Source organism: Nothoprocta perdicaria, unplaced genomic scaffold (assembly GCF_003342845.1).
Source record: "Nothoprocta perdicaria isolate Ctin4 unplaced genomic scaffold, notPer1 scaffold_1, whole genome shotgun sequence".
In the NCBI taxonomy this organism is placed as follows: Eukaryota; Metazoa; Chordata; class Aves; order Tinamiformes; family Tinamidae; genus Nothoprocta; species Nothoprocta perdicaria.
Genome location: NW_020454093.1, coordinates 5,935,447 through 5,960,472, shown reverse-complemented (window position 1 = coordinate 5,960,472; position 25,026 = coordinate 5,935,447). Strand labels below are relative to the sequence as shown.

The following is a 25,026-nucleotide window of genomic DNA, read 5'->3' as shown; positions in this document are numbered from 1 at the left end:
GGTTATCTGAACCACATGGGAGACAGGCTAAGGGACAAGACAGCACTTGCCTAGCATTGATGATCTACTTCTTGTGAATATACACATATATATGTATGTGTGTGTGTGTATAACTGTATGGTTCTAAATTACTTCAACCAGCTGAAAACAATTTTGAAGATTTTCCTTAAAGCATTTCAGAGGCTTTGAAGATGCAGATGGCATTTTGTTTTAAACACCTCTGGCACGTTTTGAAATAAAAATGCTGCTGCTGAGGCAGCAGGTCACTCAAGTTGTTTACCTCTCAGATCCATTAATTCATTGGGAACATTGAAGCTGGAGGCTGATATATGTGAGACTGATAATGGAATAAATCCCAAAATCAGTGAAAGGAAGGGAAGAAAAAATAAAAAAGTTATGTTGCAATGGAAGTGAATCTGTGGATTTTTCAAAACACTGCATTTTTTTAAAGCTGTGTAGGTCCTGTTAACTGCAATAGCAGCCATTTCACTTGAAATTCTTAGAAAGCACATCTTAAAATACATTACTTAAACCATCTTAAAATCATTTGTAATTAAATGTGTTCTGATCTTTCATCACCTTTGTGCTGTATTATTTCCTCTAATGGAAAGCCTGGTCCACTTACAAATAGTCTTAAATATTATGGTGGAGTTGCAGATTTTCTGTCGTAATCAGTACTGTGTGTGATGTGTGTTGCCTCAACTGTGTTAGTATTTCTTAGCGTTACATGTTAAAAATTTTTATTCAGATCTGAAATTTTGCAGGGGAGACTGAAGAACCTCTTCCTTGTGATGTATGAAAGCTGCCCTGCTATCCAGAGCTAGCTTAGCCTCTATGGAAGCAAGCACAGTGTTTCCAGTGAACTTTGAAGCAGTTCCTGCCCCTACCAGGGAGGGATAAAGTCCAAATAATTAAATGAGAGTGAAATGGCTCAGTGGATTTTTGTTTCTAGGTGTAAGGCTGTCTTTAAAAGCTATCAATTTGCCCCAAAATAAACAAAAAAGCACTCTTGAAGTTAAAAGGGCTAATGAGTCCATTTAGCGTGTGGATTACTGAGTGTTTAGTGCATATTCTTTTTTTGTTCTGATTTCCAGAATGTGGAAGAAGGAAGTGCAGCATATCAAGCAGGATTAAAAGCTGGGGATCTGATTACTCATATCAACGGCGAGCCAGTACATGGGCTTGTTCATACAGAAGTCATTGAGCTGTTATTAAAGGTAATTTTTGGACAGCTTGAATGCAAAAGGGGTGGAGGGACTATGTTTGTTTCCTTGGTAGCTCTCAGGGTTTGTGGTTGTTCAGTTACAAACTCTGATATTGCACAGATCTGGAGAATAGCTGATTTCTGTGACTTTTGCTGCTGCAAAAAGCTGACACTTCCCCAGGTACAGCTACAGCTGCTCGTTTGGGGTACTGACACATGGATGGCTCTGGTTTGGGGTACTGACACACGGATGGCTCTGGTTTGGGGTACTGACGCACGAATGGCTCTGGCTCCCCATCTCGGGAGTTTAAAACAAAAGTGCTGAAAAGCCCTTTCTTGAATCCCACACCTTTATGGGGTAATTTAAGCTTTTGATAATGATGCCATTTGTTGTTTCTCTTTTTTCTTTCTTTCTTTTTTTTTTCCTTTTAAGGGGAAATAAGGAAAAAGGCAAACAGTATTTTTTTTATTATGTATTTCCTCCTCTGTGTGGGATTTTGTCATTTGTAATCTTGAAGGCTCAGAGGTTTCTTTTATCATATATAGCCAGATATGTCAAGCATTTTCTTTTAAACAAAGGAACAAAGGTCTAATCCTGCAGTTGGACCTCAGTGACAGATCTCTCTTTCCCCCTCCCCGCCTCTGTTAAAGTTTTCCGAGCCCTATTTTACTGGAAGATTTTAATTTTCTTCTAATAGGAAAAAAACATACCTGATCATATTTCAGTGTCTCTGTAATCTTTGCAGCAGAGACTAAAGTAGGTCAGAATTATTTTGGACAGCTGAACTTTTGTTTCCTGCATTATTAACAATTTCATGGTGCTACATGCAGAGCTTTGCCTGTCAAAGTGAGCAGTCAGTTATGAAAGAGGATTGGAAGGCACTGAAGTATCAGAGAATACAAAGAACTGAGGAAAGACCCAGAATACACTTGTGCTTAATCCTTTATTTTTCTCCTCCAGAACCAATGGGAATTTCCAAGTTCTGGAGGAAGCCCATCTTAGATGTGGTTAGGTAATTTTAGGCAGTTGGGTGCCTAAAATCCACCCAACCTAAAATCGGGTGAATAATGCTCACACGCCGTACTACTAAAACAAGAGAACAACTCTGTTTTTTTCTCTTAGTCAAATTAATATTATGGAAGTTACGGAAAACTGAAAAAAAAGAGGCATGCCAGCCCTGTACACTATTTACAGGAATAGACTCGGTTCAGGAGATCGTTGTTTGTTCAAATGGGGTACACCATAAAATAATTTCAGTTGTTGGAATTTTTTTTAAAAACTGCAGTTCACTGTAATATTACCAAGTGCTGGGTAGGAGGTACAGATTTTTAAAGCATAGATGCATATTTACAGTTAGTTTAGTTTATTTAACAGATGTCATCTGTTCATGCAAAGAGTCTTAAAAGGTTTGACTCATACATTTATCTTTTGAACAAGATCAAAGCATTTGCTGCATATTTTGAGGGAGTGATAATAAAGCTTGTTTTGTCTGCCCTTGCATGGGTCTGGTGGTATCCTCAGACAAGACTGGCTAGGGACACAGTAACAGCTCTTCTTTGGGGGAAAAAGATGTAGATGTAGATGTAGTTTCTGTAGAAACTTGCAGTCCTGCTCAGTCCAATTACTTTGTATTTCTCTTGTTCTGAGACTAGTTCTTAGAATAGAAGAGACTTAGAAAATTTGACCTCATGGGATTGTAAGGCATTTGACAGAAGTTTAAGAATTTTCCAATCATCATTTTTAATCTAACATAAATTACCCAGACAATTTGTGCACAGAGTTCCTTACATGGTCAGCTCGTTCTCTGAGGCAGGACTTCTGTTTCCTTGCATTTGTTTTTCTAATATAACCTCAATTTATAGTGAAGTGGGCCCATATTTACTCATGCTTTGGTTTTGGCAGAGCGGTAACAAAGTGTCCATTACTACGACCCCCTTTGAGAACACTTCGATCAAGACAGGGCCTGCGAGGAGAAATAGCTACAGGAGCCGAATGGTGAGGCGCAGTAAGAAAACCAAGAAGAAAGAGAGTTTAGAGAGGTGAGCAATGGTTCTGTTCTCCTGAATATGTAGCCTTTTACATAACTATATATAATAATTCCATTAAGAAATAATCTTTCTCACCTTCTGCAGTTTTTGCTAACTTCTCTGAAGTACTGTATGTGTAACACATCCTTTCAATGCTGTTTTAACTTAGTTCTCTTAAAATCTCTGTTAAAAATTTTATTTTGTGTGTACACAGAGCTAGAGGGAAGAGAGTGCGTGTAACAAAGGTTGAATCTTAACTTGGATTCCCCATTTGATGAAATAAGTTCTTTGATGCCAAGCATGTGTGTTTTGCAAATCACTGTATTCCTTCAGTCTTGGTGGTTTTTTAACTTAAGAGAGCAAGAAATACTTCTGTGCTCATATATATGAAACCAGAGGTTCCTCTAGAATGCAAGAAATATATTCTATTACAAAGGGACTTATTTTCAACATCTCTTCCCCCTATTAGTAAATAGAGCCATTTTTTTCTCAAATTTGTTTCTACAGTGTGGTTTCCTTTCATGTAAACATACATATAATATTTACTTTCTTGAAAGCGATGAGAGGGTGGAGCAGTGTCAGCCTCAAGAGCTTTGACCCAGTAACCATATCTTTTGTACAACTTATGTCTAAATAATGCTGTTTTTTCCTCACATTAGGAGGAGATCTCTCTTTAAAAAGCTGGCCAAGCAGCCCTCTCCCCTGCTCCACACCAGCAGAAGTTTCTCCTGCCTGAACCGGTCGCTTTCATCGGGAGAGAGCTTGCCAGGGTCTCCAACTCACAGTTTGTCTCCCAGGTCGCCTACCCCAAGCTATCGCTCCACTCCTGATTTCCCGTCTGGTGAGTGGGAAGACATGGGGGTAAAGGAAAATAACTGGAATTGGAAGCATATGCTTGTGAATTCCTAAATCTGTTACGTTCTGCCAAGAATAGTTAATTCTGACAAAGGTAATCACCGAGCATCTGCGTTCCTTCTGGAAAGAGAAAAACATTTCTGATGCAAAATCCAAGATATTTACATGATACATGAAGAAAAAAAAATGAAGCATTTTTTTAGGAGACTGCCTGGTAGATTTGGTCCAGTGCCTAAGCCAAGGGCAATGAGTAAATAATGCACAATAAATAATCCAGGCTTAGAAGACACCAGTGGAAAGTAAAATGTTGCTTCGGAGAAATTAATATACGAATGAAACTGAGGAAGTAGTCACATCATGGAGGAACTAGCATGGGCTCTCAAACGCTGCTCTGTTGTTGAAATGAGGGGGTACTGGCACCTTTCTGACTCCCAGAGGAGTTTCACTGCCCCTCTTATGCCACTTGCTACAGTTGCAGTGTGAATGTTGTTGTCAAATCTACTGGAGGTAAGTCATTTGAAACCCTTGATCATTGCTTTGAAGTTTTAGAAAGCTTTAGCTGTCCTATAGAAATAGAAGGGAATGATCATTTAAAGAGATGAAGGGATGGAGAAGGAAGGGGAGAAGCAGCAGCATGATATGAGTGATGAGTTTTTGCAGGCCAGTCACTTGAGACCTTCCAAGTCTTGCAGTGTTGTGGCAGACAGCACATAGGTCTTCAGAGTCAACAGCAGTACTGCCTCTCACTGAGCTCCTAGACAAGACTCAAAGGATCTTACTAAGTATTTTATGCTTGTTTGGTTTGTTCTTTTTGTAGGTACCAATTCTTCCCAGAGCAGCTCGCCGAGTTCAAGTGCTCCCAACTCTCCAGCTGGCTCGGGACACATCAGACCCAGCACCCTGCACGGCTTGGGCCCCAAGCTCGGCGGGCAGAGGTACCGGTCGGGCCGGCGCAAGTCGGCCGGCAGCATTCCCCTCTCGCCGCTGGCACGAACCCCTTCTCCCACCCCGCAGCCCACGTCGCCGCAGCGATCTCCCTCCCCGCTGCTGGGGCATTCCATTGGGAACACAAAAATAGCTCAGAGCTTCCCCAGCAAAATGCACTCCCCTCCGACTATTGTGAGGCATATTGTCAGGCCCAAGAGCGCCGAGCCACCCAGGTCTCCCCTGTTAAAGAGAGTCCAGTCTGAAGAGAAACTTGCGCCCTCTTACGGCAGTGATAAGAAACACTTATGTTCACGGAAACACAGTCTGGAAGTGACTCAGGAGGAAGTGAACAGAGAGATGTCCCAAAGAGAAGTAATCCTTCAGAGCTTGGAGGAGAACGTGTGTGATGTACCGTCCCTCACGCGGGTCAGGCCTGCAGAGCAGGGCTGCTTGAAACGCCCCATCTCCCGAAAATTAGGTAGGCAGGAATCCATTGATGAGTTGGACAGAGAGAAACTGAAGGTCAAGATTGTTATGAAAAAGCAAGATTTTGCTGAAAAATCAAGCAAAATACATGAACCTTCCTGTGAGCCAGAAAATCCCAATCTCACTACCTTCAGATTGGAAGAAAGGGACAAAAAGGCATTTCAGAAGGTTTTAGAAAGATCAAACCAGTTTGAAACAAAAATTGTTACTCTGGAGACTCAGTCAGCTGGTGGCATACTCAAAGACACCCTTCAAAAGAATGCAAACTTAAGATCAAATGACTGTGTTGCTTTAGATGCACAGATGTTGTGTCATGGGTCTCCGCTTAATGAACTCAGTCACATTTCTTATGACTTCAAAAGAATTTCCCCACCGTGTACACTGCAAGATGCGCTACCTCAGTCCTCTGACAGAACACTAAATGGAAAGGGAGAAAATACAGATAAAAATGTATCAGCAAAAGAATTTGTCAAATTTGAAAGATTAGATGGTAAGCTTGCAAATATTGATTATCTTAGGAAGAAAATGTCCTTTGAAGAAAAAGATGACAGTGTTTGTCCAGTGCTAAAACCCAAACTGACTTCAAGTGTTCATGAATGCTTTCAGCTTAATACAGTCAGACCCATAAACATGCAACAGGATGGCACTACGGTTGCTGATGGGAGAGCATTTCTCAGCAGTGCCCACGCTGCTCAGATTAGCTCTGTTTCTTTCGTCCCTCTCAAAGCTTTGAATGTCCGAGTGGAAGCTAATGTTGAAAAATCAACCCTTGTTTCCACCGAGTCTCCTGTCAGAAAAAGTCCATCAGAATATAAATTGGATGGCAGATCTGTTTCCTGTTTGAAGCCAATAGAAGGAACACTGGACATTGCCTTACTTTCTGGGCCACAGGCTTCAAAGTCTGAAGTGCCTCCGTGTGTACTGCCAGAAGGGCAGAGTACTAGCAGTGATGGGGCATCTCCTAAGCTCCCCTTAGCCCAAGGGGGTGCTGAGCAGGTAGAGCTGGACAGTCAGAAAGAGCAGCTGTTAAGCTATTCAAAGTCTAGCAAAGCCACCGTGCTAGAGCCCCAGTTTCTACAAGCAAGCAGAAGTTCTCAAAATCCATCAGCCACCCCTGTCACTGCTCAAGTAGTGACAGAGAAGAAGGTCCCTAGTGGAGCTGCTAAAGGCAACGTTTCTGAAGCTGTCCAAAGGAAAGACACTTTGCCTTCAAAACAAAAGGACAATTCTGTGGAGGTTAAGTCATGTGCTATTCAGAGTCAGAGTCTTAAAACTACCCAGACATGTTCCAAGCTTTCTACTGTCCAAAGCACTCCTGAAAAAGCTGTAGAAAAAGAGAAGCAAACACAGAAAGAGTTGCCTGCCAGACAGCCAGTAGCCCAGAGAAATTATGAACCTGTCCCTGCAAAGGTAGAGGTGGTCAGGGAGTCTTCTCTGAAGGTGTCCGTCTCGAATGTCCTGACAAGCAGTTATGCCAAAACCAATGAAAAATATTCTGTTGACTTGGCCATTCCACCTCAGATGCAAGGCAAAGTGCAGGCAGCTGGTCCCAAGGCACAGCCTAAGGATAGCAGAGATGCACTGAAGGATGGCAGAGATGCTCTGAAACAGCCAGGCAAAGATGAGGTCACCGCTGCAAGTAGCTCTGTAGAGAGGGACATAAAGCAGAAGATTTTCAGCGAGTCCAAGAAAGTTATTGCTGAGTCCAAGAGTGAAACCGTTCCATCCAAACGGCCTCTGCAATCTTCAGCAGACTGTGATCCTAAAAATGAGAAGCTTGCGCTGTGCCCTTCTATACTGAAGGACAACTCCAGAGATTTGGGAAAGAAGGATCAGAAGCAGCCCAGCGAAATTCGGCTGCAGGCTCCTGAGAGAGAGCTGGCCAACCACACTCCTCAGCAGCAACTTAATGCCTCAGGCTCCCCTGCAGTGAAAGAGCCTGCAAGCAGAAACTGTGCTGTGGATGTTCGTGTGGAGCACGTGAAGCCTGCTGCTGCTGCCACCTGTGTGCTGGAAAGCAGCAGTAATAAATTCAGGCCTGTCTCTGATAATAGTTCCTCCAAGCCTAAGCACTCAGATAAACAGACTTTTTCACAAAAAACATGCACTCCGACTGTAAAAGAAAAAGATACAATTATTCAGGTGTCTGCCAGCTCCCGGAAAGATGGAAAAGGTGCCAGTAAAAATGTGCAAGATACTTCTGTTGTTTCAGGCTCTCTGAGAAAAACGAGCAGTGAACATGTTCTGGCCGAAAGGCCTCTGGGTTTGGAACCTGGGTCAGTATCCACCCTTCCAATGAGTAGCATCGCTCCTGAAACCAAACCCAGATCCTGTGCGGGTGGCCTGGCACCAGCAGGCCCAGGGAGTTCTAAGCTAATGCAAAGGCAGGAACCGGCAGGCTTGGCGGAATCTGCTGATCAAAAGCATCTTCACCTCAGTGAAAAACAGACTGTGTCTCCAAAGTTTCCCACTGTGAAAGACACTCTGCTGCTGAGCAAAGAGGTAGAGAGAAGCCCTAGTAACCAGACGATCTCGGCAGACAAAAAACCCGAAGGAAAAATATGCACTGACGCACTTTATGTTCAACGTGACAGTGGGAAAGTAGAGCCTTCCCCTTGCCTCACGAGCTGCGATGCCAGGGGGAAAGGAGCAGAAAAAGTAACCACAAGTAGCAAAAGCTGCCAAGATGCAAAAGGGAAAGGCCACGTTAATCAGAAACAGCCAGAGGACGTGATCAAGCCTGTGGCAAGCAAACATTCTTCGGCTGCCATGGGGCAGAGCTCTTGCCGTGCGGCCGCAGCGCCGGGAAAGCCGCCGACTTCTTCAGCCAACCCGCCCGAGTGCAGACAAGAAGCATCCTCCTCATCCTCAGCCAAGAGCGATGCAGCTGCAGCGAAGGCCAAGGCAGCCTCCCCTGAACCTCCTGCAGCCACCTGCAAAGAACTGAGTAAGAAAAGCCCCTCTTCCATAGCAAGTGGCAAGACAGGAATGACCAAAAGTATTTCACTGGTGACCTTGCACAGTGCCACTGTTGCAGTCGAAGCCCACCAGGCTGCTTCAAACCTTGGGGGGAAGCCTGGAAATCAAGACAGGTCTTTCTCTGTTAGCACTGTGGATGTAAAGGGAAAAGATGCTGTGCAGGCTCAGCCTTCTGCTCCAAGAAAACAGACCGTAGGTAAAGATTTACCCAGGTCAGCAACCACCCCTGAGCGCCCCAACGCACTTTGCAGCGACAAGGACTCGGCGCGGCAGCGGCGAGGAAAGGACGCTCTGCGGAGCAGTCCTCACAAAAAGTCCTCTTGACTCTAGTACCTGCCAGATGGGACTTCAAGACTGGCTGGAAACATGGCAGTGTGTTCTGACTACCTTCAAACCAGCACTGTGTGGTGTCCTTGTGCAGCAAAGCTTTCGTGTCACTGAAGCAAGGGGACAGAGGAGTTGTCTTTCAAAATGCCTTCCCAAATGTAACCGGTAAAACTGTTACCATATAGTGTTTGTATAAAAAATATCTTTACAACTGAGAACTGTTGAAGAAAAATTTCCTCTGTAAATACCTGGTGATGTGTTTGGGGTTTGAATGTAGCATATATATACCTTGCTGCTGATCGCATTGTTTACTCTCCCCCTTTTTTAAGATAGTTGCTTTGCCACTTATTTGCCATAGTCGAATATGGAAACTACTAAAATTACTCAGACCTGGCATGGACATGCTTGTACAAACGTTGGTCTGACTGGAAAACAGAAATATGCCACATTTTTACTTAGTAAAAATCCTAGCTAGAGTTTAAAAAAAAAAAAAAAAAAAAGGAAAGGAAAGAATAAATATGGTGACTTATTGTGAGTTTTTACATGTATTTTTAATAATCAGATTTTGATAGTACTGTACCTGGCTAACTGCTTCACCAGATCTACCATGAGATCTAGCTGTATCTCCCTACCGCACAAAACCCGTCCCCTAAAGTAGGTCTAATGCGGGAGGAGCGCCCTGTTGGCGCCGCTTCCCGGGAAGAGCAGTGTTCTCTGGTAAAACAGTTGTTCTTGGCTTGTCCCCAGGGAACGTGTCCCGTGAGCTTCACCTCAGACAAGGCCGAGACTCTGGAGCACATGCGGTGTGCTTAGGTTCTGCTGCAGCCCTCTCTCGGGTTCCTTGAGCTTTTTTAAATTGAGGCCCTTACAGTGTGAGGCACAAGTATAAGCACATGACTTGCAGTACTTTATCCATCCCTGGTTTTTAATCAGTTTGGAGAGTGTGTATTATTATGACATACAAGCTTGCATAACTAGCTTCATGCAGCTGTAGCTTTTTTTCTTCCCATTTTATGAATTGTAAAAAGGAAAGAAAAAAAAAAGCAATTTCAGTTTCATATCCTCAGAAAAGTTCAGGACATCCGATACATTTTAATACATAGCAGGGGCCTTACGTTGTAGACTTAACTTGCTGTTTTTAGCAAGTAATTCTGGTTTTCACATTCATTTCTAAATGCATTGAGTAGCTCCATACATTTCATAACGTAATCTTTTTATTTGTATGCAAAAAAAGTAAATAATGTAATTAAAAGAGAAGCATTTTTTGTAACAAAGGAACCTGTTGGAGCTATTTGGTGCTAGAATGTGACTGTCTTTTTACTTTTGCTAAGCCTTATTTAAATTTTGTATACTGTGGAACATGTAGACTTTGATCGTTTTAGCGTGGAGGTATTCAGTTTGTTTTGAAGGATGAAAGGTAAAATTTGAAACATGTACAGGAGCACTACAAGGTATCTTTGCAGGTGAGTGTTTTTAAATGAGCGGGATCAATAAGATGGTATTTTTGCTTATTTCTGTTGTTCATACCCACGCTAGGGCTAAGCCCCTACCTGTTTCTTTGGGGCTTATGGATTGTCTTTCTGTCTCAAAAGCTCTGAAGGTGTTCGTAAAAGCACAGTGTCATCTTGACTTGGAGGCTTGCATGACAGCTGACATGGCCACTTTCCCCCTGGGAAAGGCTTCGTTACAGTCACTAGCTGCGTTGGATTCCAACTAGCCTGTCACGGAAAGACCAAATCCCAAACAAGCCCTGAGTTTTCAGGTGGCACCAGAACATTCATTCTACCTTTCATGTGTTCACAGAGGAGCTAGTGAGTGACAGAAAATACTTTTTGAGCAGTTTTGAAGAGAAATGGTCTCAACATTTACAGTTCATCTGTGCTTTGGCAGTTATTACAAACGAATGCTAATGCACTTCAGTATCATAACATTTCTGTCTAGGAGGTATTTCCTAGTTTACAGTCTTCTGGATTTTTTTAAACTATCCTCTTGTTTCCTTTAAAGCACATCTAGCTATTTGTTTACAGCATACGTTTATGTATATTTTTGTATAGTTCCTTATCACTTCTGACAAATAATTTTTTTTTGCATTATGGAAGTGTAACAGTGCTTAAGCGTGTGTTTATGTAGTACCTGTTTGTTGGTGTTTACCTTATCAGTGAGCTGTTAGAGATCCTCCTTCCTGTGTGCTTCTTGGTCAGTCTTTCCGTGATTGTAGATCTGATGTGTTCCTTTGTAGACTTCCTGCTGTAGATTTCTCAGCTTACGGAGAAGGAAAAAACAAAAAAAAAACAACAAAAAAAAGTTAGGGTCTGTGCAATAAAGTGTTTGCAGTCTTATTTTCTCTAAGAAACTCCTTATGGATGGCATAACTGTTGTATATTGAACACAATTATTTATACTTATGCAGTTGCATAATATTGAAATAAAAATTCAGCATGAAGCGGTGTTGTCATCATTCTCTTTCAAACTACTTTTTTGCTGCTAGAACTTAAAAGCTGTGTCCCTGTTTTGCTGTGCAGGTGTGGGAGGGCAGTTACCCTTTTTGCTCGGTGAGCCCAGAAGGTCCGTGCTGGCCGAGGATGTTGTGATGGGAGAAATGTAGCCTGGTCAAAAGCAGCAGCTGTGAGGTACTTGCAGAAGGTCTGGAGAGCCAAGCACCCTGTCTGCCAGGGGCTGCAGTTGGCTCTCAGGGTGTGGAGCACCTGCTGACTATTTGCTAGGAAGAGCAGGAGGTCGTAACGTGACACGTGAGCATCTCTGCCAGTGTGTGCACCATCGTTCACTGCAGCACCTTCTCAAAATACTTTTTTTTTTCTTTAATTTGATTGAATTCCTGACCTGAAGCAATGCCTGGAGCATGTCTCTTATGCTCAGCCTCTTCAGATTTTAAATCTCCACTTGTTAATATCAAATCTCCCTTTATTCTTTCTCATCGCAGAAGATCAGAGAGATGCAGTGAACCAGACAGGAGAGCGGGAGCCGGGGACCTTGGCATCTGCTGGATGGATCCTTTTGGCAGGAGAAGCCCCACAGGATTGTTGCTGCCCTGGCTTACATCTTTTCACGCTTGCAGTGCATAGTGTAACACATTGGGCTTTTTCAGTGTTCTCTCGCTGGTAGAGGAGCCGTGCACAGCTGCTGAGCACGTGCCAGGAAATGTCTGCCTTGGGGGGGGGGGGATTGTTATTTTTATTTGTGTTTTGCTGTTGCCTTGTTTTCTCTGTTCTGCTGTTGCTGGCTGTGTATGGGGGAAGCGTCGCAGAGCAATGGCTGCTGCTGTGCTCTCCTTCCCTAAAACCCACGGGTGAGCAGGGTCTGGAGGCTGCGCTGAGCGCTCGGAGTCACTGGAACCATCAGAAAGCAGGTGCCCTGCAAGACGGGCACATTGGTGGGGAGCGACGCGAGCCGCAGGAGGCAGCGCGGGGCTGACAGCCCTGGGGGTAGCAAGGAGGTGCGAGGAAGGAGGTGCGGGCCCTGAGGAAGGACCCTGGCTTGGGGCCACCCTTTTGCCTGCTGTGTCTGCCATTTTGCCTGCTATGCCCGCCATTTTGTCTGCTGAGCCCGCCCTGCCTGGGCAGCGGCGTCGTCTCCCTGTGGGGAGATGTGAAGCGCCACGCACCGCCATGGTTAGTTATCCGTGGTGTCCAGGGCAGGAGGATAGGGGGCCGTGTGAGGAGAGACAAGGCGGGAGGTTACCCCTTCCTTCCTCATGTGCCCCGGCTTTCAACCTCACTTGTACCACCATAAGAGGCTCTGCAATTGCGTGGGGTGAGTGCCCTTTCGTAGTGTGAAAGGGACCATCCTCCCCAAACACACAGGTTCCAAAGGCCTTTTAGGCCTTATATGCACTTCTGTATTTAGCAAGGGCTGCCATGCTTTGTTTTGGAGAGTATAGCTTTAAAAGAATAAATCACAGGGCAAGAGGATACTGTGAGTGTGTGTCCCCACTGTTCATGGCAGGGATTAGCAATAGTTTTTTGGGTTTTTGGGGGGCTCTCTCCATGCCTGTGCAACAGTGTTTGAGCACTGACAAGCTCAAGTGAAGACTAATGCAGAGGGGCTTGAATGAACGGAGGAGGGTAGGACATGTTGGAGAGTCAGGATGGATGGAGGAGGTTGCAGAGATGGTGAAGCAGGACACAGAGGAACCATAAGACAAGAGAGAAACGAGTCAAGATGAAGGTAAGGTCTGGCACACAGAAAAAGCAGGTGTGATGTAGATGCGGGAGCATGAGGGTGTTTGAGAAGGCCACAGCCTGTACATGTGGGGGATTTTCCGTTGTGCTTTTAAGGGACTGGCAGGCATAGTGCAAGTAAGTGGCTGGAAAAGGGGATCATCTCATTCTTTTCCAGGCATGGACTCAGGTGGTGAATAGGAGAAAGTACTTAAAGATGATTGTCCACATTAGGATATTCTTTTTAAGTATGTGGATTTAAGAATTGGCCGGCCACCAATTATGCTGTATAAAACTTTTTCAAAAGATTTGAATCTCTGAATCTTGTGTACAATTGAAAGAAAGATAAATGCTTATTAATCTTTGGAATGTAACTTACTTCTCTCCGCAAATACTCAGATTGAATTCTGTTTTGCAGAACATTGTTCAGCTTTGTACTGAACCAAAGTTCTGGTGGTGTCTGTAGCCCAGAAGCCAGGATGGTTGTAAATTTAATTGTTGGCTGCCATTCACCTTAGGCAATTCGCTTGGTCTCTTTGTGTGTTGGATCCTCAGCTCTGTTTGAAAAGTAGGAGATACAAGTTCTGTCTTAGAACAATTTGACTGCATTAGATGAGAGCTTAATTGAGTATATAAATTCTATAAAGAAAAATAAATCTAATGTCACATTCCATTTATACCCTGGCTAAATAATCTCAGAGGATAAATATTTAACTTTCCAAAACTTTAATACATGATCTGGACATTGTGACACATAAGTGACATAAAACATTCTTTTAGAATAACCAGCTCCTATATTCAAGGTGTGTCTGTCTTGAAATACACAGTGTAGGCTGTTCAAGCACCGTTGTTGAAAAGTGATGGTATTTTACGGACAAATGAAAAAGCCAAGATCCTGCTCTGAGCAAGTCACACTGAAAGTAATTCAAGAGAAAATTAAAATGACGAGAAATGACTCTATGATTGTTATGAAAAATAACTTGTGCTGAGCAGGATGGGTAGGGCAGAAAAGTGGGGCATTTCAGAAAGTGAGGGGAAAACCTGAATGTTGTGCTGATACTGAAGTTGCTGCTATTTGTAGATGTATTGTCATATGTGTGTGTGTGTGTGTGTGTGTGTATACAATTTGAAGCAAATTGCCTGCCAATTTGAAGAAATTTTTAGTGGCATTTCCAAGCTCTAAACTGTGTCATATTTTCTTTAAACTATACTATTTATCCATCGCTTTCTTGGACCCACAACTTTGGAAAGAAAGCCATTTGAGAAGCATGTCTGTTTTGAGGCATGCATGCACTTGGGAGCTCATATTAGAGCTCATCTTATATGACTGTTAACAGCTAATGCTGGAAAGCAAAAACTGAAGGTTGTCAGAGTTCTTACACCACTTGAACTGCCCTGCTAGGTAGTTTTCTCTCTTGCAGATTGTGTTACTAGATAACACAATTGCTGGAGTTCGCTTGTTTAACCAGTTGTGTTTGCAGAGGGAGGGGAAAAGGCCTTGAATTTCTAGGCTGTTTTCAGGTGCTCATCTGCCTTGCTCTCAGAGCCAAGCAGAGCTGCTCTTTGATAGCTTACCTTGCTCCGTGACATTTCTCTCTGTCAGATCAGCCTTTGAGGAAGCCCATGTTCGATATAAGCTGCCCCAGCCTGCTTTGATGCCCAACATGTTTTCAGTTCAAACATGATGTGCACTTGCAGGGTGAGGGAAGGGGTTTTGTGGATTGCTCATCAGTGAGAGCAGGAACCGGGGATGCATGTGAGGCCTGTGAACACCAGCCGTGTCCTGCTCCCCAAACCATGGATGTGTTCGTAGTCGTCTGGAGAGGAAACGTCGGAAAGCGCCGCGTGGCCTCGGGCGGCAGCGCAGCCACCGTGGGCAGGCGACGCAGCCGCCATGCGGAGGCACCAAATCAGAGCTTCTTATTTGACAAAAATGCCAGCTGTTCTTGCTGGTTATTTCTTAAGCACTGGGCAACAGAAATTTTTTAGTCCAGCAGGAATCTTTGAAATTAAAGATAGCAAGTGTATTATGAAGGAAATTTTAGAGGAAATACCTCTGGGGCAAGAGTGTCACTGAATATGAAGACCCCAATGGGAAGTGCTTTAAGAGAGCTGTTCCCATGGCTCACTGAGTAAGTGTCCCCTTCAGGGGAAAGCACAAGGAGGCTGCATCCTTCTGTGGAGACACCATGGAGACCCTCTCTGCCTCAGGGGTAGCTGCTTATAGAGGCAGTAGGACCAAAAGTTCCATTATAGTCACCCAGATTAGATGAGAAGACACACGGAGTTCTCATCATATGTCTCATTAGACCTATGGCCAAATGCACGTGCTCTGGGTTGCGCTGGATCTGTTCACTTGTGATATCAGAAAGAAGGGTTCAGAAGCTTCCTAAGAATAAATAACAGTAAATTCATTTTGCCTTCCCTCCCTCCCAGCTTTAGTGTGTCCTGTTGCAGCCAAGAGTGTGTCCTAGTCTTTACATCACTCCAGGAATTCAGGCAGGAGAGGTGACATGAAATAGCTGTGAGCACCACGCACACCTCTGAGCTCACATTCCTGCTTCCTGCTGTGCCTTCCCCTCTGCAATCTCTGCTTTTCTTTCCTGTTCTGCAGCTGGAGGAGGAAATGGCCCCTCTGCCCTGTCCCTTACTGACCCGGCACTGAAAGGCAGGCACGTGCTTGGTTAAGTCCCTTAGCTCTTGGTGGCAGCTGCTTTTCACAAGGGCAGGTATCTGTAGTGCCAAGTTCCCCCAAGACTTTTGACTATTTTTATAAATTTTGAGGTTAAATCTGAGATTTTTGATGGTCCTCATTTATCATGGAGAGACACGTAGAGAGAGGTTTGAGGGGATGGCAAAGAACTTTCCAAATTTCAAGCAGTTTTTTTAGGAAATCAGAGACAACCGGATGATATAACTTGTTTGTGGGGGCATCTCCACAGCAGAAGGCTCAAGGCTCAAGACACAATTTTAGTTTTCAAGACCTGATGAAATAAGGACATTTCTGTTTTGCTAAAATTATAATGGAAATTGAAAAAGTATTTAAAAAGTTAAACAAAATACAGGCAAGGAACAAAGCCTGTGGGTTGTTTTTCATCCTAATCGAATTGCTGTAAACCTCAGATTTGCTGGTATCTTCGCCTGAAAGAACAAGCGCTCCAGATGAAGATGGCAACACAGAACAAAATACCCAGCACAGCTGCAATGATTCCCATAGTGCTGATCCCACAGTAGACAGTCACAGTAGACAGCTGAGCACCAGCTAGTGATTTGGGTTCAGAACACGTTGTTTCTTCAGGGTCTTCAATTTTATCCAGATTCTCTTTGTACCAAGTGATCAAACCAATATTGGAGCAAGTGCACTGCAAAGGATTGTAACTTAAATTGATGACACTGTGGTTGGGTAGGGACACTAGCTTGTCACGGGATATAATCTGAATCCGATTGTGGGCAAAATTGAGATAGATGCTCTTAAGATGGGAAAATGCATCTGCGCTGACTGTAGTGAGTTTGTTGTGTCTCAGGTCAACGTGCCTCAACCTCTTGAGGGAGTGAAATGCTTGGCCATCTATTGCTGTCAATTCACAGGATGCCAAAATCAGTACCTCTAAATTGGTTAACTGTTGAAGCAGTTTGCTCTTTGGCATGATCCCTGACTCTAAGATATTCCGACTGATGTCCAGGACCATTAACTTTTCCAGACCTTGAAAGAGATGTGGAATGCTACTGTTGACCTGGGAGGAGGAAAGATTCAAGACTTGCAAGAGATGGAGGTTTCGGAAAGGCCCCTCTGAAGTGCTGATGTGCAGCTGAGTGAACGCTACGTCCAGCACCTCCAAGTTGGCACCTTCCCTGAAGAGCAGGTCGCCCACGTGCAGCTGGGAGTTGTAGCTGAGGTTCAGGTAGCGAAGGGCGCCGAGCCCGCGCAGCGCTTGGCTGCAGCACTCGGAGCTGTCAATGCGGCTGTGGCTTAAATCGAGGTGTTGGAGTCTCGGCGCTCCCTGCAAGCAGCCCGAGCCCAGCCGCAGCCTGCGCACGTTTCCTCGGAGCCGGAGGTGTGTGAGGGCGGGGAAGGCGGCCGCGCTGGCATTGCAGAGGTGCTCGAGGGAGTTCTCGTTGAGCACCAGCTCCGTGAGCGCCGTCATGCCGCCGATGCCAGCGGGCAACGCGCTGAGGTGCGTGTGGGTCAGGTCCAGCTTCCGCAGCTGCGTCATGCAGTGAAACGTGGCGGCGTTCAGGCTTTCAAAGTGCCGTAGCTGCAGATAGAGATCCTGCACAGTGACCTTACAGAGGCCTTGTAAGCTGTCAGGGCTCAGGTAGGACTCTTTTTCCACGTCGTTAAATGTTCCCAGCCAAAGGGTGCGGGTCGAGGAGTTCTGCATCCCCGCCAAGATCCCAGGGATGTTGATGCAGCCCCCAAAATCCACACTGAAGAAACTGGACCGGAAAGCTCCGGGTTCAATGTACAAAAAGTCATTGCCTTTAAAGATGAGAGTTAAGTTACTGGTCTTCTGCAGGACGCTGACATCTTCTGCTGTGATTGTTCTTATGTTGTTCATTTGGAAATCGAGGTAGCGGAGGTTCCGAGTCGGAAAGCTGGGAGGCAGCTGCAGGGAAGAGATGTGGTTGCTGCCCAAGATGAGAGTGTCCAAGTTGGCGAGATTTGTCATAGGGATAAAGGACAGTCTGCTTATTCCTGTCTGTGTTAAGACAAGTTGCCTCAGGGCCTGGGGGCCAACAAACGCGGTGTCGGACAGGAACAGGAGCAGGTTTCCAGTGAGCACGATGGTGTGCAGCCGGGGGTTGTTGTGGAAGGCACCCTCGTACACCCAGCTGATCTGACACCTTGGGAAAGCAACAGAGCCTGCATCACTAGTCTGGCACCTCAGCAGTTTCCATTACTATGAAGTAATCCAAACGGGCATGTAAAAGCTCATGAGCAGCAGCCTTTGCCAGAATAAAACTGCATTTTCCCTTGCAAAGGGCGCTCACCTGGGATTGGTAAACACACTTGAAATGCAGAGTCCTCATGAGGAAGCAGTGTTACAGCAGAGGAAACTGCCCTGAAATGATGAGTGCGAAATCCCTGTCAGGGAAACCCTAATTTTTTTGTGTGTGTGTCAAACTTTTTAATTAAAATCTCTTTCTAGAGAGAAAGATGAGCACTTAAAAGCATTGAACCACTGAACCTATCTTTGCTCAGGATTTATGAACAGCATTTTTATGGAAAAGTGAATTAAAAAGTCACTCTAGTCATGTTGTTGGACTTAGCAACTGTAATGTGTAGAAAATGTGTATTTTGCCCACTGTCCAGCAAATGATAGTTACTGGAGGAGAAGCCTAGATATTGTTATCCATTTGTTGATATCCACTTGATTGATACCCACTTGTATCAATCTTGGTTAAGGGAAATACCAGCAATTGCCTGGAGATGCTACTGCCAGGTTCCCCATGCTGTTGTGGAATCTGGGAGCCTTCAACCCTGAGTGAAGGCAGAGAGTGTTGACCAAGGAGACCTCCCAAGAAGGTGAGGATGATCAACTTAACCATTCTGTGATCTACTGTACCTTGTTAGATCCAAGTACAGCAGCCTGTTCAGCTTGGAGAAGGTCAAATTCTCGAGGGTGGGAAGCAAGTTGAAGCTGAAGTCGAGGATTTCCGTGGTGGTGGGTAGCTGGTCAGGAATTTCTGTCAGGCCTAAACCTTCACAGCTGTAGCTTTTATTGACTGTAATCTGTGGAGAATACATAGTGAAGCTCTGAAATGCAGGCTCTGAATATAAATACGAAAGCAAACAGAACTTTAAATTATTTAAGAACGTAACAGTCATAACTGTGAAATCTTAATGTAGGCTTGAAATGCAGAATCCTAGGACTGTACGGAGTATTTTCCAAATGAATGACTCATCTGAAGAGTCTCATCTATACTATTGTGCTTATCAAAGCTAACACATATGGAGAAGGTTTATTGTTCTGGATGGGATGAATTATTAATCCATAAGAAAGACTCTTCACAAGGTATTTTTAATATTGATTTTCATGAATTTTTTAAGACAGCTTAATCTAAAATAAATTTTATGAGACTCTTGCAGAGAGGAGGAAAAAGAGCAGGCCTAGGAAACTTCAGATTAATGTGATTTGAGTTGCTGTTAGATGCTGCAGTAAGATGACGTTCAGGAACGTTCAGGTCGTGCTGGGCATTGGTAATATCTGATACAGCAAGTCTTCATATTTTCTGTGAAGACTTTTCAGTTTAAGTGGAAGAAAAAAAAAAAGAAGCTCTATTATGTAGAAAAGTCTACTCCTTGAATACCAGAGGGATTCATTAAGCATCTCTGTTCTGCCTCCAGACAGTGGTGCAAAGACAGTGCTGCAGTCAGTCAAAGCCTGGGCCTATGGATGTCAATCCATGCACAAAAACACAGCCCTGGAATTGCCTGGTGCTGCTGTTTCAAGCAAGAGAAATGCTCGATGTGTTGAACGTTGCCAGAGGCTGCAGAGCAGTGATCAGTGATTAACCCACCTGGTGCAGCCTGGCAAGCGAGGCTGAGGAGAGACCAGCAGCATCCTGACCCTGCTGAATGCACCAAAATTATTTGGTGCACGAGGCCCGACTGGGAGGGATGGAGTCTCTGGACAAGCTTGAGAGCAGCAGCTTTGAAAACACCCTGCCAGGAAGCCCAGAGGCTCCTGACTTGCACATCAGTGGGCACAAGCCCCGAGCACGTGTGGAACGGTTGGCTAACCTGACCACAGGGTTTCCCTGTCTCACCATCTCTTAGCTAAGAGGAACATTATTTAAGCTACATGCACCAGTATTGCAGTGCATAAGTTGCAGGCTTTGGGGCTGCCTTTGGCAGCACGCAGCTGGCAGAGTCACTGGAGGGGACTCCCTGCTGGAAGCTGGAGCGCTCTGCCGAGCACAGCCGTGCGCTCCAGCCTCCCCAGGCAGCCCTGTTGCTGCCTCCCCAATGCTGCCCGCAGAAGGTCCTGCCTAGGTAAGGCTGGAGGAGGCATTTGCAGGGGCAGGGATGCCGCAATGCAAGGGGCGTGCGTGCTGGGGCTGCGCTGTGTTCTTGTTTGGGTGCAAGCGTGCAGTGCCCTGGGGGCACCGTGCACCGGCCGAGCGTGCGGTGCCTGGCGCCTTGCAGACCAAGCAGGGCCCGTGCCCTCCAGCGGGGCGGCAGAGCCCGCGGAAACGCACGCGTTAAACAGCCGCACTGGAGAGAGAAAAGCTGCAACAGGAACACGGTCGGAGGAGGCTCCTCGGCCCCCCACCTGCCTGGGGGAGTTGGGGTCCACAGAGATGTGTCTCCGGGAACATGTGTCCCCTCACAGCAGCAGTGGGTGCAGTGCCGGCTCCTCGTGGCAATGCCTGGCTGGGGTCCCTCCAGAGGCACTTGGATAGGACCCTATAGGAACAATCAGAGGCAGGCTGGGGAAAAGCCTCTGCTTCAACACTGATGGGCAAGAAAGAACCCGTGAAGCTGACTGCTGTAACACGCAGTTTAAAGGAAAAAAAGGAGATCTTCATAAAAAGTACTATGGGCTTCCTTCCTCCTGACCCTGGGGGGAAAAAGAAAATTGTTTTTCTCATTCTTGCTGTTTTCACGTGATACAGCAAGTCCTAAACTGCAAATACCCATTTATGAGCAAGAGACACCATCATCCCATCCTATACAAATTCCTATATAGAGCATAGCGTAAGAGACAAAATCCTTATATCAGTGCTCTGTCTAGCTCTGATACTTGCTGTAAATATCCCTTTGAGAGTTTGTCATCTTTCAGGCTTTCTGGAAAGTAAAAGGGCAGATGAAAAAGAGAGCGCGACAGAGCACGGACCTGTGTGAGAATGAGCAAGGGAAAGGGAGCGCCCGCACAAGTGACTGATTTAACCCAGCATGTCTCGAGACATCTGCTTTATCTCTCTGATAAAGGCTTGCAGGTCCCTCTGAGAAAAACCTCTCAGCAATTTAAAACAATCAGATGCCAGCACGCAAGTAGGCCTCGAAGATTGATCATCCCCATGAAAGATGCCTTTATCTCGGCGGGGAGCAGTGCCCATCACTCACCTCGGTGCACGCCGTGTCTGCAGCACTGGATGCTCCGCGGCCAACGCAGGCGAGCGCTGCCAGAACCAGCAGGTATAAATAAGCAGCCATTACAGCCTGAGGTGTATTCCTAAGAGGAGTGATCTTTGGATATCTTCTCTCCATCCCAGCGGAAGAGGAGAGCAAAGCTGAGGCAAACTGGAGTAGCCTGTTAGCAAGCAGGCTGCAAGAAAGCGGTGCTTGCCAAACCAACCAGGCTTGGTGCCAGCAGAAAGAGCAGTTTCAGAGTGAGAGAGGAACTTCCTTGCTTTAAATATAGTCAAATGACTGTGCACTGATGTTTTTCTCAGACAGAGTAGGCACAAAAAATGGAAAACGAGAGAAATTTGTCTTTACATTCATGTAAGGCAAAATCTTCCCCTAAAGGCAGTGGGGTTACTTGAGAGCGAAATAGGAGGTAGAGGAAAAAAGAGGGAGATGAGAATGTAGCTTTCCACCAATGTGCAAGTTAAGGCAGTAAAAAGTCTCTTGAGTTGGATAGTTTGGCGCTGAAGCTCACAAGAGTGCAAAGCAGCCAAAGCAGAGGCACAAGTCCTGAGACTGACTTCTCTTTCAAAAACTTTCTCTCTCAAAATCTTTCTTACTGTAAAAGGCTGAAAAATGTTCTTCATTAGCAACTGCAAACACTCAAAAGTGTTATCTCCATCTACAAATGAACTCTTTTCCCCTGGTGTTTTGGTTATTGATGCTGATCCATCTTCTGAAGGGGAGCCATGTTGCTTACAAGCTGCAAGGCACTTGGGGTTTTTTTCTTTTCCTTTTTTTTTTTCCCTTCCCAGGTGGACAGTAGGCTGGTAAGTCTGTGGCAGTAGGCTGGAATCTCCAGGGCTATATTGGGGAGCCCACTCCGATGGGCTAATGAAGAGGAGGGGCAGGCAGGGCCACCTTGGCTGGTGTGGGGCTTTCTGGGGCGGAGGTGGCATCTCAGGGGGCTGCCTTGGTTCCCCCAAGCCCTTGGTGCGGGTGAGATGTTGGCCCCACACGTTCCTGGTGGCCGTGGCCGCCTGCGTGCGGAGAGGACGGGGCATCTGCTGCTGCGATGCTTCTCTGCACGTCTCATTACGCTTCTCTTAATTTTTCTTCTTATTTCCTTTTGAATTTTATAAATGAAAGAGCTTTGCTGAATGAGCTGTTGAAAAGCTCCACATACCCCAATGCACTCATGCTCTGTACCTCTTTTTACAGCCACTTCCACATCTATTGAAATCCTGCTCTCCCTGAGGTCGTCAGCAAAAAGGTCAAAGCAATTAAATACCCGAGCTGTTTAATTGTGTTTTACCTGGGGCTTCCGTGGTGCTGCTCGGAGGGCTCTGAGGGATGGTCTTGCAGGCTCAGCAGCGGGGTCCTGTGTGGAAAACATGGGATGCTGCCATAGTGCAGCCCGAGAGGTGAATGTCATAGCCTGGCTGCCTCCCCGTGTCCCTGCAACCTGCCTCTTGTCTCTGGGAGGGGGCAAAGAGGGGAAGGTAAAAGCCCTCCCTTAACCTACCCGTATCAGAAACCTCAGTTTTAAGATAAATGTACTGTTTTGCAAGGAATGACCTTTAAATCAGGAGGGGATATCGGCTTAAGCTAGTCTTGCCTCTTTGTGCTTTGCAAATATATTAATATAAATGTTGTGGAATTTACATAGTCTTAATAGGACGGGAATAACCCCAGAGACTTTTCTCTTTTTTTGATTTTGAGGGAATGGGAAGCTTTATGATGCAAATAATGAATTCAAGAGGCTGCTTCAATTTTGAGAAATGAAGATTTCATTATAAAATTGGTATTGGATGACTGAAGTTCTACTTTTTGTTCATGTGCACAAGCAATTGCTGAGCTTAGAAAAGAAGACTAATAATCAGAAATGCTTGAATTATTCAGGACGTGGGCCCATCTGAGTCGTTTTGCTCTTTGTGCTCATAAATGAGCAAGTCCAAGAAGGTAGAAGTGTTTTGCCGGAGTGCTTTGTGTGAGGAAACACCAGGTAGGATGGATGGTATCTGGTTTCTGGTTTTTATGCTGGTGACGGCGCTTTGCGAGTGCTGGGTGAACCCTTTGGGCAGCGCGGAGAACCTGTTTGGAAGTGCTGTCGGACCACGGCAGTCGCCAGGAGAGGCCTCTTGGGAATATCTGTTAGTTTGTGACTTGGCTTTCTCTGCGCTCGGCTGCAAGCCTTAAGGCTTCCCTAAGGTTTGAGCCGGCGCTGGGCAGCGGCTGCTTGCCACCTCCCAGGCTGGTCAGTGCTCCGGAGGGCTGCGCAGCACGAACTGCCCTCCCTCCAATGACACAGGAAAAACAGCGATGGAAAGATGGGTGCGGGGCCGTGTGCTGGAGGCAGGAGCTCTGCATCAGGTTCAGGCCTCTAGGGGCTCTTCCTTTTCAGGGAGTGGGTCACCGCTGTCCTTAGTGAGGTCCCATAGGGACGCGCAGGTGAGCTGGTCCCACGAGACAGTTCCCTTAGCGCTAACTGTCCAACGCTGCACAAGTGACTTTGTCGAGCAGGTCCCTTTCCCTTGAAGCAAGAGAGTCCCGAGGAGGCCTGGGAATCCCCTTGAAGTTCTCCATTTTAAAATCCCTTCTGCGCTCGATTTGAGGAACCTCGCTCGAACCTGGCACGAGAAGGGTGAATCACCCGTAGCTGGTGCCCGCCTTCCCCATGCCGAGGAGGACACGGTGGCCAGGCAGTGACCCGTGGCTGGGCACCTCGGCATCCTCAGCAGGAAAGCCTGTGTGTGGTCGGCAGCTGGTGCCGGGGGCACCGCACGCTGGGCCGTGCCCCTCGGAAACACCTGCAGCGAGGTGGAGCGGCAGGAGGATGTGCCAAGAGTTACCACAAAAAACATCAGGTTACTGTTCAAGAAAGAGAAGCTAGCGTGAGGCTTGGTCATCATGTGCAATCCCGCGGTGCAGTGTTGCAACGTTTGATTTTGCTTTTTGAATTCAGTTTTAATTTTTAAGCCCTGAATGGAGGAAGGAGATAGCTACAGGACATGACCCTGGCTCTGAAGGCTTTGCACACATGGGCAAGCAGGAAGCAGAGCATAGCTAGGGAGATCAGCGTGGTGGAGGCATCCAGACACTGTGTGCATGGGGTGTCCAAGCTGCTGGGAAGATTCTGGGCTATGGTGCTGGAGCGAGGGATCTCCCAGCTCGCTTGTCCTCACGCAGCTCTTGCCCGTGGCAGCTTTCATGTGGTCTCAGGCCAGAGAGGCTCTGCATTTTGTGGCGGTGCTGAGCCCAGCAGGCTCTCTGCAGCGTCCCAGATGTCAAGGGGGAAGCCCATGTCACTTTCTTGCGGGGCAGCATGACTAAGCTGCAGGCAGGGGTTTCGGTTTGCCAGGCAGCCAGGAGATGCCGTCCTTCCCGGCCACCCAGTCCACATCCCGTGCTCTGGTGTTTGCCCCCCCTTGGGAAACATGGAGCCACTTGGAGTCCTCCAGTGAGCGCAAACCCGAAATAGCCGGGACAGAGCTGCTCCGGGGGAAGGAAAGCGCGGATGGGAATTACTGACTGAATGCATTACTGACTGGTGCATTGCTCTGCAAAGCAAAGCCTCGGCACACTCTCCCTGCTAATGCTGCCTTGGGGTGGCTGCAGTTGTGTGTTACCCTCGCTGGCTATGCTGGGATTTTTCAAAAATCTGCCTTGGAAAAGGCTTTGAGCAGCTTAGTGGAGAAGCCACCTTCTACTGCGTGAAGCAGTCATGGATCTTTGTTTTTTACTGAGGTAAAAAATGGACTTTTTTTAATGCTAAGCAGACCAGATAGCCTGTATTCTCACTCCCTTCTTATGCTTATCGTATAGGTTTTGTAGTGCATGTACATTATTCTACTTTTATATGCTATACTCATATATTACTTATATCAGTAATAAAATGTCAAGATAAAATGTAGATTTTTTCTGATAAATGACCAAACTCTCTTCTCCCTTCCTAACTGGGAGATGCT

At 46.0% G+C, this 25,026-nt stretch overlaps 2 protein-coding genes across 2 annotated transcripts in view; one reads left to right on the top strand and one right to left on the bottom strand.

Annotated features, from left to right (window-relative positions):
* Nucleotides 1–9,255, top strand: part of MAST4 (microtubule associated serine/threonine kinase family member 4) — a 91,234-nt gene extending 81,979 nt beyond the window's left edge. Inside the window, exons 23-26 of the mRNA XM_026036818.1 lie at nt 1,095–1,217; nt 3,108–3,244; nt 3,892–4,073; nt 4,905–9,255. Of these exons, the coding sequence (XP_025892603.1) occupies nt 1,095–1,217; nt 3,108–3,244; nt 3,892–4,073; nt 4,905–8,803 (4,341 nt within the window). The 3' untranslated portion in view covers nt 8,804–9,255. The remainder of the gene's footprint in view (nt 1–1,094; nt 1,218–3,107; nt 3,245–3,891; nt 4,074–4,904) is intronic.
* Nucleotides 9,256–16,006: 6,751 nt separating this feature from the next.
* On the bottom strand, nt 16,007–21,199 carry CD180 (CD180 molecule). The gene is made up of 3 exons (XM_026035488.1): nt 21,056–21,199; nt 18,552–18,718; nt 16,007–17,829 (listed from the first exon to the last, which is right to left on the bottom strand). Exons 1-3 carry the CDS (start codon nt 21,197–21,199, stop codon nt 16,104–16,106), a joined length of 2,037 nt encoding a protein of 678 aa, XP_025891273.1. The 3' UTR covers nt 16,007–16,103.
* Nucleotides 21,200–25,026: the final 3,827 nt, after the last annotated feature.

Bases quoted from the DNA above. Each gene is read 5' to 3' on its own strand.
- CD180 (XM_026035488.1), bottom strand. From the start codon at position 21,199: ATGGAGAGAAGATATCCAAAGATCACTCCTCTTAGGAATACACCTCAG. The intron at 18,719-21,055 runs GTGAGTGATGGG...TATTCTCCACAG, and splicing joins CAGACACGGCGTGCACCGAG to ATTACAGTCAATAAAAGCTA. The intron at 17,830-18,551 runs GTACAGTAGATC...TGCTTTCCCAAG, and splicing joins CTGTACTTGGATCTAACAAG to GTGTCAGATCAGCTGGGTGT.